The following is a 21297-nucleotide window of genomic DNA, read 5'->3' as shown; positions in this document are numbered from 1 at the left end:
CAGGACACGAGCAGCAGGACACGAGCGACAGGACAGAGGTGACAAAACCCGAGTGGGGGGACACAAGTGACAGGGCAGAGGTGACAGGATGGAGGTGACAGAACCCGAGTGGGGGGACACAAGTGACAGGGCAGAGGTGACAGGATGGAGGTGACAGAACCCGAGTGGGGGGACACAAGTGACAGGGCAGAGGTGACAGGATGGAGTTGACAGAACCCGAGTGGGGGGACACAAGTGACAGGGCAGAGGTGACAGGATGGAGTTGACAGAACCCGAGTGGGGGGACACAAGTGACAGGGCAGAGGTGACAGGACACGAGCGACAGGACACGAGTGACAGAGGTGACAGGACGCGCCCGCCCGTGCAGTTCCGCCCCCGCTCGCTGGGGGCGCCCGAGCGCCGCGCCCGCGCCCCGCCGCCCTCCGCGCGCACAGGTTTGGCCGCTCGCGGCCGCCGTCCGGCCCGCGCCCCGCCCGCCGCCGCCATATTTTGGCCGCCGCCGCCAGCCCCGGAGCCGCCGCCGCAGCCGCCGCGATGGGTGAGGGCCGTGAGGGGCGGGCGCGGCCCGGGGAGCTCCGGGCACGGCCGAGGGGGGCGCGGTGGAGCCGGAGAAGCCTCCCCGAGGCCGGGCAGCGCGCACGGCCCGTCCGCCCCGCGCTGCCGCCGACCTCGCCTCTCACCGGCGTCCCGGGCGCTCCCGGGGCTGAGGGCGGCGGGGCCGGCGCGGCCGCTGAGTCATCCCGGCGCCGCTCCTGGGGGCGGGGGGGGCTTCGGGGGCTCTCGGTGAGGGCGGCCCGGGGGTTGTGACCGCTTCGGGCAGCGCCGGCAGCGCCTTCGGGGAGCTCCGGTGGGGCGGGAGCTGCGGGGGTTGAGGGCGGGATCCCCGGGTCTGGGGTGCCAGGAGCGAGATCCCCAGGTCTGGAGCTGTCAGGGCTGTAAGAGCCCGGATTTGGGGGTGGCAGGGGGGAGATCCCCCAGGTCTGGGGGTGTAAGGATGAAATACCTCGGGTGTGGGGGTGCCAGGGTGAGAATACCCCGAGTTTGGGGGTGTTAGGGTTCCAAGAGCCCAGGTTTGGGGTGTCAGAGTGAAATACCCTGGGTTTGGGGGTGTGAGGGCTGCAGTGCACATATTTGGGGGTGTCAGGGTAGAATACCCCAGGTTTGGGGGTGTCAGGGCTGTAAGAGCCCGGATTTGGGGGTGTCAGAGTGAAATACCCCGGGTTTGGGGGTGTCAGGGCTGCAGTGCCCGGGTTTGGGGGTGTCAGGATGGATTACCCCAGGTTTGGGGGTGTCAGAGCTGCAGTGCCCGGCTTTGGGGTGTCCTGCTGTCACTTTGGGGTGTCTGGGGTCTCACCTGGCTGTCAGCTCTCTGCTCTGTTTGAATCCTCCCCCAGCTGCTGCAGCTCCATTCTGAGCTCCCCCAGAGCTCGGGGTTCAGGGAGAACCCCACAAACCCCACAAACCCCTCCTGCCTTCTGACAGCCCAGCTCTGAGTGTTGGGGATTTTATTGAAGAGCAGCCTGAGCCCTCGGTGTCACCGTGGCTGTCCCTGTGTCACCGTGGGTGACCCCACTGAAGGAATGGCATCTGTTGCAGGGCAGGGCTCTGCCCCCTGCCAATAAATCCCTGTTTCCTCTTCAAAAAGTGCTTTCATTCCAGCAGCTTTTAGTTTTGATGTGCCTGATGTGGGAGCTCCCAGCTCGGGGAGGAAATGTGGATTTTATTTGATTTATTTATTTATATATTTTTGCTCCCAGCTCGGGGAGGAAAGGTGGATTTTATTTGATTTATTTATTTATTTGTATACTTGCTCCCAGCTCAGGGAGGAAAGGTGGATTTTATTTGATTTATTTATATATTTTTGGGGATTCCTCTAGAAGGCAGAGTTTGGCAGGATGAGGTGGAAAAGCCAAGCCTGTAGCAGCGGTGTTTTCCTTAAAGTTGAGTGAGGATTTTCTGGAAATTAAAGATAAAAAGTTTCCATTTTCCACCTGCAATGTTGTCTTTTAACCAGAGCTGCTTCAGAAGCTTCATGGCTTTAAAGTGGCAACTTTGGCTTGGAGATTGGGAAGAAATTCTTCCCTGTGAGGGGCTGGGATGGATTTCCCAGAGAAGCTGTGGCTGGAATTATCCCAGGCCGGGTTGGACAGGGCTTGGAGCAGCCTGGGACAGTGGAAGGTGTCCCTGCTCATGGCAGGATGAGTTTTCAGCTCCTTCCAAACCAGGGAAACTTCAGAAATGATCATTTTACTTGCTTGTCGTGACCTCAGCGGGAACTTTTCTGCCCCCAAAGCCTCCCGTGCTGCTCCAGGAGGAGTCGGTGCCCACGTCTGCGTGTGGCTGCTGCACCTGCCAGCCCTGGACAGCTCGGAAAATTCAATTTATGGCTTCAGAGGGAAAACCTGCACTGGCAGCTCTGAGGAGAACAATCTCCTGGGGGAATGGCTGGGAATTCTTGGGGCAGTTTCATGTGGAGCTGAGAAGTTTGTGCACGGGAGCTTCCCCAGCCCTGCAAGAGCTGAATATCCTCGTTGGAATTACCCTCGTGTAACTTTATTATTTTTCAACAAGCTAAGGCCGTTTTTTTTCATTATTTTAAGTTGATGATACTGCTGGAAATTGCCATCAGTTCGTTCCTCGTTTGCCACTCAAATGACACCTTTAAATGCCTTTTTTAGTGCTGTTTAACCCACGGAGCAGTGTTGGTGCTCAGTTCTCAGTGAACCCCCGTGGCTGATGAATTTACCAGTTAATTGGCTGCTTTGCTTTGTTTGCTTTAGTTCAGCAGAGCAAACATGAACTTTGTCAAGGCAGGGGGAGAGTTTGATCATTAAAATCCTGCAAGAGTGAAAGTCCTGCTCCATTTCAGTCCTGCAGGTAAATCTGCTTAGCAAATCACGCGGCGCTGTCGGTTTCTGAGGCAAAGCACAAGTTGGAAGGGATGGATTTCCTGGAATTTCACATTTCTCTGTCATTTTCTCTCAGTGTTCCTGCTCGGTTCAGATCTGGAGCTCTGCTGGCTCGAGTTTGGATTCAGTTGAAGTTTTTCCCTGGCTCAGGGACCATTCTCAGCTCACACTTGTGCTTGCTCAGTCCCTTTTTAAGGGAAACCTGAACAGATAAACCAGCTTGAAGAGGACTTCAAACCCTCACGTTTTGGGGTGAAAAGATCCAGTCAGGAGTAGGAAGCTTTGAGAACTGGGCTGAGGAGTGCTGGGTTCTTCCAGCAGGGCAGGGACATTCCAGAAGGATTCCTAATCTTGTTTTAACCCTGGGCAGCAGCAGCCGTGTGAACTTCTCCCAAAGAGAACTTTTTGCCTGTCCCTCCCCCCTCTCGGCGCTGCACATTCCAGCGGTGTTATCACATCCCTGGCTGCCAGGGCTGGGGATTTACCGGCACAGCGAGTCCCGGGCCGGGGACAGCCGGGGGACAGCCTGGGGACAGGGCCAGCCTGCTCAGGACACCTCTGGGAGAGCCTTTGGTGCTGCCAAACACCCCAATACCCTATGGAGAGCAAGCCAGACCTGCCCCAGAGTCAGCAGAATTCTGCTTTTGCAGCCTCTGAGTGCAGCTGGGGGAATTAGGCACAGCCACAGTTGGGATTATTTGGCAGGATTTTTTTTTTTGTCCTGAGCCAGCCTGCTCAGGGCACCTCTGGGAGAGCCTTTGGTGCTGCCAAACACCCTAAAACCCCATGAAGGACAAACCAGATCTGCCCCAGAGTCAGCAGAATTGTGTTTTTGCAGGGTATGACTGCAGCTGGGGGAATCCCAGGGTTGTAGGCACAGCCAGAGCTGGGATTATTTGGCAGGATTGTTTCTGTCCTGAGCCAGCCTGCTCAGGGCACCTCTGGGAGAGCCTCTGTGAGGCTTTGGTGCTGCCAAACACCCTAAAAACCCATGGAGAGCAAACCAGACCTGCCCCAGAGTCAGCAGAATTGTGCTTTTGCAGCCTCTGAGTGCAGCTGGGGGAATCCCAGGGTTGTAGGCACAGCCAGAGCTGGGATTATTTGACAGGATTTTTCTTGTGTAGCTGTTCTCCTGCTTAGCTTCATTTGCTGTGTCTTCTGAGCAAACCAAGTGAATTTTTTCCTTTTTTTCCCTGTTAATTCGCCGCAAAACTCTTTGTGGCAGTAAAAAAAACTAATTTTGAGTGATTTCTGCTAGCAGCTCAGAGCTGTTCTTTTACACATTAATTCAGCTACTTTTATGTAGTTATTCATTTGATTTGTATTTAAGCAGTGCAGATGATTTAGTCTTCTTTTTCTGGGGTTTCAATTCACTCAATAAAGTTGTCCTGGACACATTTTTCTTTCTAGAAGAGTCCTCTGGAGATGTTCATGATGGGAGGATCCTCTGGGATTTCAGGGAATTGGAGAAATACGAGGAATGAGGTGAAACTCAGCTGTTCACTCCATTTCTTTTTCTGCCATTTGCTTAATTTAGAGGCGTTTAAATTCCAAATCACCAACTTTATCCCATCCCAGGGAAAACTTGGCTGGGAAGGGCCTTTGGAGGTCACCTGGGAGCTGGGTATGTGGGCACTAATTAGCAAATTAGTGCTGCTGAAGTTCCTCAAGTGTATTTATTTGATTCCCCCGAGCAGGGAGCAGCTGCCAGCCCTGCTGGGTGCTCGGAGCCACCTTTGGAAGTGGCACATTCCCTGTGGGAAGGGACCTTTTGGCTCCCAGAGAGCCGTGTCAGGCCTGGCACCGCCTCGGCCCTGACTCAGCAGCACAAATCCTGCAGTGACTCAGCTCCCAGCGCTTCAGCAGCAGCTAAGAGAAAAAAAAAAAGATTGGAAGCAGATTTTTGATGTTTTGCAGAAAATTTGGGAAGAGGCAGGCTTGGATTCCCCAGCCAGGAGCATCCAGAAGCTGGTAGGGCAGCAGTTCTGCAATTGCAGTTTCCTGCTGCGTTGGCAGGGATTCGAGTGCCCTGCTGAGCCTTCAAAGCCAAACTTTCACCCCGTTTTTCTTTTCTTTGAAGTGGGAAATACCTTCTCATCCAGTTTATCAGTGTGGCAGCTTGGATTTGCAATTCTCTGGCAGCTGGAGGAATTTTTTTTCCCCTCAGTGAAGGCAAAAGGGGCCAAATTTCTTGCAGCTCCTGAGGGGGTTTCCTTTGCACAGGGAACTGGGAAGGTGTTCAGTTCAGTTTCATCCTTAAGTTTGAAATGCAAATACTGATTTTTTTTTTTTTAATTCATTTTTGTTTTTTGCTGGAGCTGTGATTGACCTTCACTAACCCAGGGAGCCACAAAAGGCTCAGCTTGGGGACCTGTGAGGTTCCTAAAGCAGAAGGGATGTTTTGTCCGAGCTCCACCAGAACTTTTTAAAATTGAATGAATCTTGCTAGATTTGTTGTTTTCTCGAGTGAAATCTGAATTCAGAGCCCACTGGTGTTTCTGTAAAAGCAAACCTGTCCAGAATAAAGTGAAAATCCATGGCTGGAGCATCTTCCTTAGGAGCAGAGGATTCCTTCCCCATTCCTGGGAGCCCAGTGCTCCCAGCCCCTGCTGAATGGATCCGGGGATGTTCCCACAGCTGGAGCTGGAGTTCAGACTTCACTCAGATGATGTTTGGTGCTGAAACATTCCAGACACGGGATTTACCCTGCTGTGGTTCATTCCGTGCCGCTGCTCCCTGTGAGGTCCTGATCCTGCATTTCTCCCACCCGTTGCCATGGCAATGGGCTGGAATGTCCCAAATCAGCATTCTGCTGCCATTAGAGCACTGCCAGGGATGATGGGCTGCAAAAAAACCCCGATGGAAATCATCTGCGGGAATAAACTGAGGGAGAAAAAGCAGGGAATTCAGTGACAAGCTGCCCTGAGGAGCTCTCTTTGGGGTTTCCCTGCAGGATCAGGGTTCTGATGTTCTGGGACCAAAAAAAACCCTTAAAGGAGGAGCTGCTGAGTGTTCCTGAGCTTTCTCTTTGGGGTTTCCCTGCAGGATCAGGGTTCTGATGTTCTGGGACCAAAAAAAACCCTTAAAGGAGGAGCTGCTGAGTGTTCCTGAGCTTTCTCTCTGGGGTTTCCCTGCAGGATCAGGGTTCTGATGCTCTGGGACTAAAAAAACCCCTTAAAGGACGAGGTGCTGAGTGTTGCTGAGCTGAGTTTGGAGCAGCTGAGCTGTCATGTGGCCCTTGGCTATTTATGGGGCTGCCCGGTGACCCTGGGCATCCTCCCTTCTCCTTCCTCCTCCTCTTCCAAACCACCTTTTAATTGGAGGCTTTGCTTTCCAAAAAGAGGATTAAGGTTCTTGGTTTGTTTGGAGAACTAAGCTGACAGCTCTTCCTCTTCCCTGTGGCTGCATGAGCCACAGTGGGGTGGAAAATACAAATTAAAAACAGAACCGTGGTGCTTAAATAGATTTTCTGAATGAAAATTGACACCTGGCTATTGTGTGGTCAGATAGAAACCCCTAAAACCTGTAGGTTTCTCTCTTTTTTTGGTGTATTTTGGGAAATCACAGAACTGAAAGTGTTTTGTTTCCTCTCCTGTTAAAATATTAATATTTTTCCAGTTGTTTTGTCTCTCCTCAGTAGTGAAAAGCTGGATATTTGTATTTAGTAGATGTTTTTTCTTGGGTCTGCCACTTCTCCAGTTGATCTTGGAAGGGCTCCAGAGTGGCTGGAGCTTGTTGATAAGTGGGACTGAAACTTTCTGTGAGCCACAAGGCTGAGGGTGCCCCAGGCTTGAAATGAGGAGGAGATAAAACTGCAAACTTCCTCCTGGCAGCTGGGGAAAAAAAACCCCAAAATTTGAGTTTTCAAACGAATTTAAGGAGTAACTTGGTTCAAGGCTAGTTGAGCCTCTGAGGTTTATCCTGAGAAAGGCACAAAGGTGCAAATAATGTCAGAAATGGGGGAGTTTGGGGACATCCTGCCGTGCTCAAAGCAGGAGGGTCCAGCTGGGGCACTCAGGGGTTGCCATCCTTCCCTGCTCCACTTACAGCTCGGCCCTGGCTGCCTTCAGCTGTGCCAAAAAAACTGGAGTGAGGGAGGAAAAACGGACTGGGAGGGAGGAAAAACGGACTGGGAGGGAGGAAAAACGGACTGGGAGGGAGAAAAAACGGACTGGGAGGGAAACTCTGCAGGAATCAGGCTGGAATTGCTGCATTTGGCAGAAGTGGGTCAGGTCCTGAACTCCTGCTGGGACACACGGGGCCTGGCCCTTCTCGTAGAGATATTTTATGAAAATCTTTTCACTCGGATTTTCTTCTCCTGAGAAGCTGGAGAGCCTCGGGAAGGAGATGTGAACAATGATTATTTGCTGCTGTGGAATGCAGCAGGTGCTTCTTTGATTGGTCCGTGTGGAGTGTTTTCACTTAAAAACCAACCAAGGGTGCAGCCAAGTTAGGTCATGAGCTTTTGTTATTCTTTTTTTTTATTCTTTTCTAACTTTCTGATTTTTTTTCTCTATTTTTAGTATCGTTTTAATACAGCATTTTAATAAAATATATATCGTAATATAATAAATCAACTTTCTGAAACATGGAGTCAAAATTCTCATCTTTTCCCTTGTCCTGGGACCCTGCAAATCTCACAACAGTCCCTCACCCTCAGCTCTGCTCTGTGGTTGTTATAAACTCCATTCCTTCACTCTGCTGGTGTTATAAACTCCATTCCTTCACTCTGCTGGTGTTATAAACTCCATTCCTTCACTCTGCCGGGGTTGTGCTCTCTGGGAATAAATATCTGGGGAAAAAAATGCCGTGCTGATAGCAGGGAGAAGAGGAATTCCTGCTGAAAACCAAGGGCACTTGGGGTAAATAAAGGTATTCCATCTGGACACACCCCGAGGCAGGATTCCTCCTGTTTCCACAGAAAACTATCGAATGAAGAGCTACAAGAACAAAGCCCTAAATCCCGAGGAGATGCGCCGGAGGAGAGAGGAGGAGGGGATTCAGCTGCGCAAACAGAAACGGGAGCAGCAGGTACCTCACCCCCCTCAGCGGCCTGGGGCAGCCCTGACTGCTGCAATCTTCCAGGATCTGTGCATTAAAATCGCTTTGCACTTTTGATTTTTCTGTTCTGAGGTCTTGCAGCAGCTAACTCACCTGGAGCAGGCTGGGTCAGCCTTAGCTGCTGCAATTTTCAAGGATCTGTGCATTAAACTTTGTTTGCAGTCTTGATTTTTTTCTATTCTGACATCTTGCAGGTAACTCACCCACCAGAGCAGGCTGGGTCAGCCTCAACACAGCCCAGGCTGCTGCAATTCTCAGCTTTCTGTCCATTAAACTTTGTTTGCAGTCTTGATTTTTTTTCCATTCTGAGATCTCGCAGCAGCTAACTCACCTGGAGCAGGCTGGATGAGATTTAACTGCTGCAATTTCCAAGGATCTGTGCATTAAAATCGCTTTGCAGTCTTGATTTTTCTGTTCTGAGATCTTGCAGCAGGTAACTCACCTGGAGCAGGCTGGATCAGCCCTGACACAGCCCAGACTGCTGCAATTTTCAGCTTTCTGTCCATTAAACTTTGTTTGCAGGCATTTTTCCTCTTCTGACTGACATCTTGCAGGTAACTCACTCACCTGAGCAGCCTGGGTCAGCCCTAACACAGCCCAGACTTTGCTGGAACCTTCAAGGATCTGTGCATTAAACTTTGTTTGCAGTCTTTATTTTTCTATTCTGACATCTTGCAGCAGGTAACTCACCCCCCTCAGCAGGCTGGGGCAGCCCAGACTGCTGAAACCTTCAAGGATCTGTGCATTAAACTTTGTGTGCAAAGTTTAATGTCTTTTTTAAAAAAGACAAAGTTTAAAAGTCTTTATTTTTTCTATTCTGAGATCTTGCAGCAGGTAACTCACCTGGAGCAGGCTGTGTCAGCTTTAACTGCTGCAATCTTCAAGGATCTGTGCATTGAACTTTGTTTGCAGTCTTGATTTTTCTGTTCTTACTGAGATCTTGCATTTTTCTCTTTTTTTTTTCCTCTGGACCCAGCTCACATGGAAAGCTTTCCAAGCATTTTGTTCTTGGGCTACTCGAGATTTTTTTTGTGTGTGTGTGGTTTTTTGTTGTTGTTGTTGTTGTTGTTCACAGATCCTTGATTTTAAAGGTGGTGTTGGGTTTTTTAGATACAATTAATGAATGGAATTATTTCTGGAGAAAAGAAGAGCAAGTGAAAGTGTGGCCTTAACCCTGGGTGTATTTCTTTTTTGGAAGCACGAGGTGATTCCCAAGTGATATGTCTGGAGCTCAATATTTCTTTTATTAACACCTTATCCAAGCTACTTTTTTGCCCAGTTTTCCTGATTTTGGTCAAATTCTTCACTTGCCTTCCCTGGTGGCTCGATGATTTGAGCATTTGCAGATCTGAGAGCAAGAATTAGCATTTATTTGTGTGCCAGACTGGCCCTGGGAGCCAGAGCTGCTATTAATGACCCCTTTCTGCTCAATTACCTTCAGTCCAGGAGGGATCCTGGGGGAGGAACAAGAATATCGAGTTGAGGAGCCTGTTCATGGGTGCTCCTAATAACAGTCCCTGTGTTCTGCTCCCCACCAGCTCTTCAAAAGAAGGAATGTGGAGCTGATCAATGAAGATGACTCCATGTTTGACAGCCTCCTGGTGGATTCCTACGTCACGTCCACAACGTGTGGGGTAAGGCGCCTTCAGACTGATTTAATTGATTTAATTTCATGCTTTGGGGCCCTGCAGAGATTCCCAGACAAGATGTGGCTGCCCCATCCCTGGAATTATCCCAGATTGGATGGGGGTTGGAGCACCCTGGGATAGTGGAAGGTGTCCCTGCCCTTGGATGATCTTTAAGCTCCTTCCAACCCAAACCATCCTGGGCTTCTGTGCTTGCATGGAACTGCCAAAATCCAATGGTTTTATTCCCTTACTTTCAAGAATGTTTGTGTCTGGAACGGCCACAAACCCGTGGCTAAAATGCAAAGAGGAGATTTATTCCTGAGGGGAAGATTTATTCCTGAGGGGAAGATTTATTCCTGAGGGATCCAGAGGGACACCATTGGAGCCGTGAGCCCTGCAAAGCTCAGCCCATGCCAGGGAATCCTCACTCTGGTTTATCAAGGTTTATTCCCAGCTGCAGAATCCTCAAAATCCTCCTCCAGTGTCCTTTTATTCCGTTTTTTTCCCTCCTCCCCTTTCATCCCATTCCCCCAGCAGCATTGCAGGGCTGAGCTGGAGGATCTCTGCTGTGCTGGGATGCCCAGGCTGGAATCTTTGGATTTTTTGGAATCTTTGGATTTCTGGCTGAGCCCAAATTGGAGGATGTGATGTCTGGAATGATCTCAGTCTGAAATGAAACCATTTCTGTTCTCTGCCTCTTTTCAGGAGGGGTTGATCACGGGAGAGATGGTGGAGATGCTTTTCTCAGATGACCCTGACCTACAGCTAGCAACCACTCAGAAATTCAGGAAATTACTCTCCAAAGGTAAAAACAACTCATCCCTGCCCAGGATCCAACAGAGCCTGCCTTTTACAGGGGTTTGTGCACTAAAGCTTTGCAGGTTGGGGAAAAAAACATCCAAAATTGAGAAATGTGATAATCTTTTGTATTGCTGATGAGTGCCAGTTGTGTGATTCGTACAGAAAATGATTCTGCCAAGCTGCCCTGATGAGTTCAGCCCAATTTGAGATGATTTAATTAACACTCCAGGGTTGTTAATCCCCTGCGTGAGGCCTGTTCACTCCCTGACAAGGCTGCCTTGCTGTTTCAGAGCCAAATCCTCCGATAGATGAGGTGATAAACACTCAGGGAGTGGTGGAGAGGTTCGTGGAATTCCTGAAAAGAAGTGAAAATTGCACATTACAGGTAAAGGAGAGTCTCTTATCAATTCTTCAGGGTGTGGAGCTGTTTATCCTGTGAACCCACAGGTGCTGTGAGGGGAAAAAATGATATTTTGAACCCCAAAAATGTGATCTATGGGAGAAGACAAAACTAGTCTGTAATGCTCAGGCAAAAAAATAAAATGTAAATTGCTCTGAATTAAATTCTTGAAAAAATACTGAAAAAAATCACCTGATTCAGCTGCAACAGAAGAGTTTGGCCTTCCTGTAGCTGATATTTCTGCTGGGAGCTGGTGGAGCCATGGGCTAAAGCTGCAGGAAGAAAACTGTGTGAGGAGAAACCTCCATTGCTGGGGGCAGAGAGGCCAAGAAATGTTAGAAATGGGTTTGGCCAGTGCTGATCCTGCCTGGAGCAGAGGAAGGCCTGGGTGCCTTCCTGAGATTCCTTCCAGCGTGGTAACAAGTCCTGGTTTCTTAGGAGGGGTTCAAGAGACTCCCAAACATGGAATTTCATGGAGTTGATGACTGCTTTCCTCGCTCTCCCTGCCCTCTGGCCCCAGGCCGTGGAGCAAAGGGCTTCGTTTCCAGGAGAACTGGATGGAAATCTGGTTTTAAACCAAAAAAAGAGGAGCAAAACCAGGGAATTTCTGCTCAGGTTCCCTTGAACTCGCAGCATCTTTTGGATGTTGGAGGAAATACAGAAAATTTTCTATTTTGTGTGTTCCTGCACTGTGTTTCTTGCTGGGAAATGGTTGTGGAAGAGAAATGAGGTGCTGGTGACATCTCTTGCTCATCCTTTGAACAGCTGTGGCTCTTTTATTGCTCAAGAAAATAAAATCAACCGAGTGCTGAGGCATTCTCTTCCTTTCTCTCCCAAAACCTTTGCAGCAGAATTGTAGGAATTGCAGCCAGAATGTCATGAGAGCTGCTTTGCTGGAGCAGCCTGCTTTTATTCCTTTATTTTTCTGGATCAGGCTGCTTTTATTCCTTTATTTTTCTGGATCAGGCTGCTTTTATTCAGCTCTTTTTCTGGATCAGGTTGATTTTATTCCTTTATTTTTCTTGATCAGGTTGATTTTATTCCTTTATTTTGCTGAATCAGGCTGATTTGATTTTATTCCTTTATTTTTCTGGATCAGGCTGCTTTTATTCCTTTATTTTGCTGGATCAGGCTGCTTTTATTCCATTCTTCTGCTGGATCAGGCTGATTTTATTCCTTTATTTTTCTGGATGAGGCTGATTTTACTGGATCAGGCTGATTTTATTCCTTTATTTTTCTGAATTGGGCTGCTTTTATTCCTTTATTTTTCTTGATCAGGCTGATTTTATTCCGTTCTTTTTCTGGATCAGGTTGATTTTATTCCTTTATTTTGCTGAATCAGGCTGATTTTATTTTATTCCTTTATTTTACTGGATCAGGCTGATTTTATTCCTTTATTTTTCTGAACTGGGCTGCTTTTATTCCCATTTTTCCCTCCTTTCAGTTTGAGGCTGCGTGGGCCCTGACGAACATCGCCTCGGGGACCTCCCAACAAACCAAAATAGTCATCGAGGCTGGGGCAGTTCCCATCTTCATAGAGCTCCTAAACTCTGACTTTGAGGACGTTCAGGAGCAGGTAAGGATCTCTCCTCACTTTGGGATTTTGGGGAGAGCCACGTGTTCAAGCTGCAGGGTTTAAATGGAGCACAGCTCGTTGCCATGAATTACAGGAAAATTGCTTTCTCAGCTGTCTCTCCCTGTCAGAAAATGAATGCTGAAGCTGTTGTGTTTCCTTTCAGGCTGTCTGGGCCTTGGGGAACATTGCTGGAGACAGCTCTGTGTGCAGAGATTACGTCCTGAACTGTGCCATCCTTCCTCCCTTGTTGATGTGAGTAGCCAGGAGCAGGTCTGGGGGTGCTGTTGTACCAGGGAGCAGTGCTGGAGCTGGGCCACAGACTGCCTGGGATCCAACCTGCCTCACAGGAGGGGGATCTCTGGAGAACATTCCAGAGAGACTGCCTGGGGATCAAACCTGCCTCACAGGAGGGGGATCTCTGGAGAACATTCCAGACAGAGTCCCGGGATCCCTGGGGATCAAACCTGCCTCACAGGAGGGGGATCTCTGGAGAACATTCCAGAGAGAGTTCCTGGGGATCAAACCTGCCTCACAGGAGTGGGATTCTGTGGAGAACATTCCAGAGAGAGTCCCTGGGGATCAAACCTGCCTCACAGGAGGGGGATCTCTGGAGAACATTCCAGAGAGAGTCCCTGGGGATCAAACCTGCCTCACAGGAGGGGGATCTCTGGAGAACATTCCAGACAGACTCCCTGGATCCCTGGGGATCCAACCTGCCTCACAGGAGGGGGATTCTGTGGAGAACATTCCTGACAGAGTCCTGGGATCCCTGGGGATCAAACCTGCCTCACAGGAGTGGGATCTCTGGAGAACATTCCAGACAGAGTTCCGGGATCCCTGGGGATCAAACCTGCCTCACAGGAGGGGGATCTCTGGAGAACATTCCAGACAGACTCCCTGGTAGTGCTGGGATCCCTGGGGATTAAACCTGCCTCACAGGAGTGGGATCTCTGGAGAACATTCCAGACAGAGTCCCTGGGGATCAAACCGGCCTCACAGGAGGGGGATCTCTGGAGAACATTCCAGACAGAGTCCCGGGATCCCTGGGGATCCAACCTGCCTCACAGGAGGGGGATTCTGTGGAGAACATTCCAGAGAGACTGCCTGGGATCAAACCTGCCTCACAGGAGGGGGATCTCTGGAGAACATTCCAGAGAGAGTCCCTGGGGATCAAACCTGCCTCACAGGAGGGGGATCTCTGGAGAACATTCCAGACAGAGTCCCTGGGGATCAAACCTGCCTCACAAGAGGGGGATCTCTGGAGAACATTCCAGACAGACTCCCTGGATCCCTGGGGATCCAACCTGCCTCACAGGAGGGGGATTCTGTGGAGAACATTCCTGACAGAGTCCCTGGATCCCTGGGGATCAAACCTGCCTCACAGGAGTGGGATCTCTGGAGAACATTCCAGACAGAGTTCCGGGATCCCTGGGGATCCAACCTGCCTCACAGGAGTGGGATCTCTGGAGAACATTCCAGGGAGAGTCCCTGGGGATCAAACCTGCTTCAGAGGAGTGGGATCTCTGGAGAACATTCCAGACAGACTCCCTGGATCCCTGGGGATTAAACCTGCCTCACAGGAGTGGGATCTCTGGAGAACATTCCAGACAGACTCCCTGGATCCCTGGGGATCAAACCTGCTTCAGAGGAGGGGGATTCTGTGGAGAACATTCCAGAGAGAGTCCCTGGATCCCTGGGGATCAAACCTGCCTCACAGGAGTGGGATCTCTGGAGAACATTCCTACAGAGTCCCTGGCACTATGGGATCCCCTGGAAATTAAACCTCTGCCTCAGAGTGGGATTTTGTGGAGAACATTCCAGACAGATTCCCTGTCACTCTGGGATTCCTGGGAATCAAACCTCTGCCTCAGAGGAGTGGGATTCTGTGGATAAACCTCCTTCCTGCTGCTCTGGGGTGCTGCTCCTTCCGGAGTCACAGGGTGTCCCTCAGCTCCTGCTCTCTGCTTGGGCTGTGGATTTATTTTTTGGGATTGGATTTCTTTTTTGGGATTGGGGTAGGATCAGGTCTCTCACACCACCTCCCTCAGTGTGGTGACAATGAGTTCTGTCAGGCCTGGGCTCTTGTTGCTCTGGCAAGAATTAATCTTCATGCCACCCTGGAAAAGTGAGGTTTTGTCCCAAAAAAAGCTGGTTTTGCTGCTCCTGGTGCCAGCCTGGCTCCTCACCCCACAGGACTCGCTCCGAGCTCAGACTCAGCAGTTTGTGTCACTTGGTTTGTGGTGCTGACTGGGAGTGTCCTCCTGGGCTGAACTGCAGCTAAACGTTTCAGTTTTAATTCTTTTGGTTCCCTCTGCATCCACATCAAGGACAATAATCCCTGGTAATTCTGTGCTCAGGCTCCTCACCACGTCCACCAGGCTGACAATGACACGAAACGCCGTCTGGGCCTTGTCAAACCTGTGCAGAGGGAAGAGTCCTCCTCCAGAATTCGAGAAGGTGAGAAGAAATGCCCTGTTGGCAGCCAGGAGATGGGGAGACACCCAGTTAAGAGGTTTGGCTGGGTTATTTTGGGCTGTTGAACTCGAGGAGGGCACAGGATGAGGTTTTTCCTGCTGAGGTTGACCTGCATGTTTAATTTTCCCAAACTTTCTGCTGCACCCCTCAAATAAGGGACAGGCCCAGGCTTCCCTAGAAAGTTTCTCTAAACTATTTTCTTCTGAACTTTGGAATTTTGAGACTTCAGTTATGACCAAAATTGTTCTGAGACCTGGAAATGCTAAAAACCAGAATTCCTGTGAGCTGTGGTATCTTCCTTTCCCTGTCCAGGGATCCTAACCAAAGGTCCCGCTGGCTTTTCAGGTATCTCATCCTCCTTTGGCAACACAAAAATATTCTTTAAAAAAGTGAAAACGTGCTGATTTAAGTGAAACCTCACATATCAAAGCTGAGAAGCCTGCGGTGAGGGGTGAAATCTGAACTGAGTGTAAATATCAACCCACTTACAAAGAATTGAGATGAACTTTGGGAGTCAGAAATGGAGCAGAGCCCTTCAACAGGAGCTCCCAGTGCAACTCCTGGGTGTAATTGAAGTGTAGCAACCGAGCTGCTGTGGGAAGGAGGGATCTGTGGCCGTGCAGCACTTGACCTGAGCAGTCAGCAGGAGCAGGAGGTGGTGGTCCTGGCCTGGTGACTAACCCTGGGTGGTGGCTGTTGTTGCAGGTGTCTCCCTGCCTGCCAGTGTTGTCCCGATTGTTGTTCAACAGTGACTCTGACCTGCTGGCAGACGCGTGCTGGGCTCTGTCCTACCTGTCCGATGGTCCCAACGAGAAGATCCAGGCTGTGGTGGACTCAGGGGTGTGCAGGAGGCTGGTGGAGCTCCTAATGTGAGTATCTGGCAGGACACTGAGCGACAATCCATCTAAATCCCACCAAACCTCCCGTGCACGCGGGATTGAGGCGCCTGAGCTGAGCCAGGAGGATCTGGAGCGGGTTCACAGCTGGAATTTGCTGGCTTGGCTTCCTCAGCTGAGGATTTTCCAGTTCTGCTCCACACTGTGAAAAGATACCTGTGTTGGTCTCAACATCTGCCCCCAAAATTTCAAATTCCTTGATAAAACAAACATTATCCCTATACATTTCTGAAATTCAGCCATTTTTGAGTGTGGGCCAACTACACAGACAACTGGGAAGAACTTTCTCTCTCCTTTCCCAGATTTCCCTAATGATTGCAGTGTTGTGTGCTCTCAGACTGCAAACGGAAGCCTGGTTATGAGGCAAATCAAAGAGCTGTGGCTAGGAGAAATCAGCTTGGCTTTGTTTCTCCAGAATCTCTGTGGAAAAGGGGATGGAGTCGGGATGCAAAGGATCAAACCGTGTTGCAGCTTCGTTTTCAGTGGCTTCATGCTCTGCTTACCCTGTGTGCTGCGTGGCAGGGGGTGGAATCCTAAGGAAATCATGCAGATGGGATCATGGGGAGGGAAGATGGTGAATACCCTATTGGGTTGGTCTTTAGGGCAGTCAGGACTTGGTGAAGGGAAGGAGAGATCTTGACTCCATTTCAGAAGGCTGGTTTATTATATGATGAGATATATTACATTAAAAACAGCACACTGTAACTGTACTACAAAGAACAAAGAGAAAGATTCATCAGAAGGGGAGACAGGAATAGAAAGGAATGAATAACAAAGTTCTGTGACTCCAGAGAGTCCGAGAGCTGCTGCCCCCTGGATTGGTCAGTAATTAGAAACATTTCCCATTAACCAGTCAAAAAAACACCTCCTGCATTTGACAGCAGTAAATAATAAATTGTTTCCACTTGAAGCTGAAACCCTTCAGGAGAAGAAAAGATTTCTTCTCAGGAGAAGAAAATCCTAGCAAAGGGATTTTGATAAAATATCATACCTACATTACCCCAGCGATCTGATGGAGCTGGGTTTGTCTCTGCACACTTTTCCTGCAGGCACAACGATTACAAAGTGGCCTCTCCAGCCCTGCGAGCAGTTGGCAACATCGTGACAGGGGATGACATCCAGACCCAGGTGAGGGGAGAGCAATTCCCTGCAGGGCACGCAGTGCCTGGCGCTGGTGATCACCGGTGATCTCACTTGTGCTTCCTTTCCCCCCCAAAAGGTGATTTTAAACTGCTCAGCCCTGCCTTGCCTCCTCCATTTATTGAGCAGCCCCAAGGAATCCATCAGGAAAGAGGCGTGCTGGACCATATCCAACATCACAGCAGGGAACAGGGCGCAGATCCAGGTACGGTCTTCTCCAGCCTGCCCGCAGTGATCCCACATCCCAAGCTCAGCATTAAGCATTTGCAGCTTTTTCCTTTCCCTAACCCTCAGAGGCTGGGTTGGTTCACTTCTCTTATTCTGCAGCCATTTGCAAACGTGCTGCTGCCAAACGAGCTGAAAAATGGGAATAAAACTGGGAATGGCAGCAGCACATGGAGTGAACCCACAGGCTGGATCACTGGAATTAGAGGAGATCCAGCCCCTATTTGTCCCTCCTCAATCCCTTGGAAGAGCTGGAGCTCCCTGAGGTTTCATTATCCTTTTCCTGACCTCCATGAGCAGAGCTTTGAGCACTCCCCCAGTGTTGCTGCAATTCCTGGGGTTCTCTGCTGTGCTGGTTATGGAATATCTGCTTTTCATGGGAATAAACCACAGCAATCCCTTCAGCTTGGGAAGTTCTTCCCACGGGCACATGGAAGCGGAGGTTTCTTTCAGGAAGCCTTTTGGGAAGTGCTGCCAATGCCAAGGCCTCTCCTGCCCTCTCTTCCCAGGCAGTGATAGATGCCAACATTTTCCCGGTGCTGATCGAAATCCTGCAGAAAGCGGAATTCCGCACGAGGAAAGAGGCAGCCTGGGCCATCACCAACGCCACCTCAGGAGGGACCCCTGAGCAGATCAGGTATTCCTGAGCCCCCCCTCCTGGGCCACGCCTGCCTCGCTTCCTGGCAGCTTTGCCTCCAGGGGAATTTGCAGACAAAAAGAGAATTTGGAGAGATTTTTGGAGAGAGAGTGAGCCAGGCAGAGCTCGTTGTAATTTGTGATTTCCTTCTGAATGAGGATAATTTAATCCTAGATTTTCTCCATCCACCTCAGGAGGGACCCCTGAGCAGATCAGGTATTCCTGAGCCCCCCCTTCCTGGGCCACACCTTCCTCACTTCCCAGGAGCTTTGCCTTCAGGGGAATTTCCAGGCAAAGGAAGAATTTGGAGAGACAGTGAGTGAGCTGGGCAGAGCTGGGCTGTAATTTGTGATTTCCTTCTGGATGAGGATAATTTAATCCTAGATTTTCTCCATCCACCTCAGGAGGGACCCCTGAGCAGATCAGATATTCCTGAGCCCCCCCCTCCTGGGCCACACCTGCCTCACTTCCCAGGAGCTTTGCCTTCAGGGGAATTTCCAGGCAAAGAAGGAATTTGGAGAGATTTTGGAGAGTGACCGAGCCAGGCAGAGCTGGGCTGTAATTTGTGATTTCCTTCTGGATGAGGAGAATTTATTCCCAAATTTTCTCCATCCTTCTTTGGGTAGTTGAGGCTAAATGTCCATATTTAATGGCAGGTTCAATTCCAGGGTGGATTGAATTTGAGCAGCACCTGATTTCAGAAGTGGCAGTTGGGTAGTTGAGGTGGTTGAGGCTAAATGTCCAAATTTAATGGCAGGTTAAATTCCAGGGTGGATTGAATTTGAGCAGCACCTGATTTCAGAAGTGGCTCCTTTCTTTAAAAATAAAATAAAAATTCTGAAAATAGGGCTGCGTGCAGTGCAAATAAACGGATCAGAATTAACCTTGCAGAGCAGTAAGTGTGTATTTCAAGGTAAATTTCTGGATTTTAGTTGGACTCCTCTCCTTTGCTCTCCCGTGGAGCCAAGGTGCTGCTCCCCTGCAGTGATGCTGGTGCTGCTCTCTCCCTGCAGGTACCTGGTGAATTTGGGTTGTATCAAACCCCTGTGTGACCTGCTGACTGTCATGGACTCCAAGATTGTTCTGGTGGCACTGAACGGGCTGGAAAACATCCTGAGGCTGGGAGAGCAGGAAGCAAACCAGAGTGGGACTGGGATCAACCCCTACTGCAGCCTGATTGAGGAGGCCTATGGTAGGTGGGGCTTTGGGCACTGCAGGGCTGCTTTTCTGCTCTGCTCAAGGGTTTATTTATTCCAAAATAGCCAATATTTGTCCCAAAATCTTTTCAAGCTCATTTAGTGGGTGATGAGAAAATACTTGCAAGGAAAAACTCTCACCTGAAGTCCAGGCTGAAAATCCTGGCTTGCACCAGGTGGGAATATGAACCAGAAATGAGCTGAGCTGAGTAAAAAGTGACAGTTCTGGGTCTGAAATGGCTCTGACTGTACCCAGTTTTACTCTGGAAATCCAGGGAGACTTTTTGCTTTTCCCTGGAGTGACTTCATTTGGTGCTGATGGATTTTTATTTTTTTTTTGGGGCTGCTCTCGATGCTTTGAGGAGGAACAAGTTCCTATTTTGGTCTGCAGCTCCCTGTGAGCTGGCAGTGCCTGCTTTGCCCTCTCATTACTCTCGGAGTGTCCCGATTCTCCCTGGAAGGAGAATTCCAGCAGTTCCTGAGGGTGCTCTGTGTGCGTTTAACTGGGGCAGCTCTGGCTGCGGCTCCCGGACGGGCCCTGCTCCTCCCCACCCCTGCAGCTCCCCAGTCCCTCCTCTCCAATCCCCCTGCAGTCTGGGATCAGCCTGCAGCTGGCAGCACATCTGGATGAGCTCAACCCGCCTGCCAGGGCTGAGATGCAGGCCCAGCTTTTGGCTCTGGCTGTGGATTGATTTATTCTGCTCTCAGAATCCTTCCGAGGACGGAGAGCGAATTTGTTTCATCCCATTCCATTTTTTTTTTTTTTCTCTCCAAAGGTTTGGATAAAATAGAATTCCTGCAGAGCCACGAGAACCAGGAGATCTACCAGAAAGCCTTTGATTTGATTGAGCACTACTTTGGGGTGGAGGACGACGCAGCCGTGGCTCCCCAGGTGGACGAGAACCAGCAGCAATACATCTTCCAGCAACCCGAGGCTCCCATGGAAGGATTCCAGCTATAATCCTGGGAGGGAAAAAAAAACAAACCTCCCAGAAAAAAACCCGAAAAACCCACCACAAACTCTCTGGAAAGTTTGGGAGAGCAGCTGCTGGTCGTGGCTGGGAAGGTTGGACACTCACTGCGCTGTTTAGGAAAACTCTGCAAACACAAAGAGGAGAGAAGGGGAACTGCTGCTCCTTGTTCCTCTGGGCTGCTGCTCACCTTGGCTTTGGAGGCAGCAAGGACACTGAGGTGACAGGTGGCACCTCTTGGTGGCTTCTTCTTTTGTGGTGGTGTCTCCCCAGTGCAGTTTTTACCTCGGGGTACTCCAGCCTTGGGTTGGGTGAGGACACAGAGAGGAGGGAGCTGTTCTGGCCACAGTAATTCTGCAAAACCTGGCTTGATCTATTTAAATTTTCTTTTTTTTTTTTTTTCTTTTTTTTTTTTTGCACATGTTACTCTTTATTAAAGACTCTTTAATATGCCAAGAGCAAAATTTAGCCCTGGCCTTCCTCCTTCAGGTGGACAGTCCTGGTGAAGCCAGGACCAGTTCCCTGATGAAAAATACTGAAAATGGACAGAAAAAATGAGAAGTTCTCTCACTGCTGGGAAGTTATTTTTTTTCCTGCTGCTTCCCTTTGTCTAGATTTTTTTTTGTTTGTTTTTTTTTTCGTTTTTTTGGTTTTTTTTTGAAGAACTGCTAGTGCTATTTCCAAGGATTAAAAACAAAACAAAAAAAAAAAAGCAACAAGAGCCCAAAGATGGGAACTGGGGTGGATTTTTTGGAGCAGGAAGCACAGCTGCTGTTGCACAGGTTTGGTTTGCGTTGTACTGACTGATCTCAGAGCTCTGAAATGCTGAAACCCACCTTCATCTTTACTTGAAATACTTTTATTTGCCATGAAAAACGTGGGCTGAATTCTGGGTTTTTCCTGCCTTGGGGTGGTTGGGGGTGGAGGAAGATTCGGCTCCACCTGCCAGCGGTGAAGGGAGCTCCAACAGCGCCAGGTTTTCAGGTTTACCTCCTGCTCACAGCCACATCCTGCACATTTTACTTCCAAAACCCGACAAATCTCTGTATTTTTTATATTCTACATAGGGAGAGATTTGGCTAATTGGGCCACAGAGGAAACTCCAGGTGAAATTCCTGTGAACAAGCACTGTGAGGCAGGCGCACCTGCAAAGCCCGGGCTCCTCCTGGGCTGAGCCCGGAGCTCCCGGAGCCCCCGCGGCGCTTTTTGGGCCGCTTCGCCCCGGTTTCAGTGAAAGCAGAGGAGCAAAGCCCGCTTCGGCTGGGGGGGAGCTGAGCCCTTCTTGTGGAACGAATAAACTGCCCCTGTGCAGGTGTCCGGCTGTGCTGTGCTGTGCTGTGCTGGGGCCCGGCGGGCGCTCGGTGACCTTGGAGCAGCCCCCG

At 49.8% G+C, this 21297-nt stretch overlaps 1 protein-coding gene across 1 annotated transcript; it reads left to right on the top strand.

Annotated features, from left to right (window-relative positions):
* The first annotated feature begins 483 nt into the window (after nucleotides 1–483).
* On the top strand, nucleotides 484–21231 carry KPNA6 (karyopherin subunit alpha 6). The gene is made up of 14 exons (XM_038161026.1): nucleotides 484–538; nucleotides 7831–7940; nucleotides 9509–9604; nucleotides 10304–10403; nucleotides 10690–10784; nucleotides 12244–12375; nucleotides 12539–12627; nucleotides 14733–14832; nucleotides 15556–15719; nucleotides 16796–16874; nucleotides 16966–17091; nucleotides 17621–17748; nucleotides 18762–18940; nucleotides 19721–21231. The coding sequence occupies exons 1-14, from the start codon at nucleotides 535–537 to the stop codon at nucleotides 19903–19905; spliced, it is 1587 nt and encodes a 528-aa protein (XP_038016954.1). The 5' UTR covers nucleotides 484–534; the 3' UTR covers nucleotides 19906–21231.
* Nucleotides 21232–21297: the final 66 nt, after the last annotated feature.

This window comes from Motacilla alba, chromosome 23, assembly GCF_015832195.1.
Source record: "Motacilla alba alba isolate MOTALB_02 chromosome 23, Motacilla_alba_V1.0_pri, whole genome shotgun sequence".
Lineage (NCBI taxonomy): Eukaryota > Metazoa > Chordata > Aves > Passeriformes > Motacillidae > Motacilla > Motacilla alba.
Note: the sequence above shows the minus strand (reverse complement) of the source record. Positions and strands in the feature narration are given on the sequence as shown.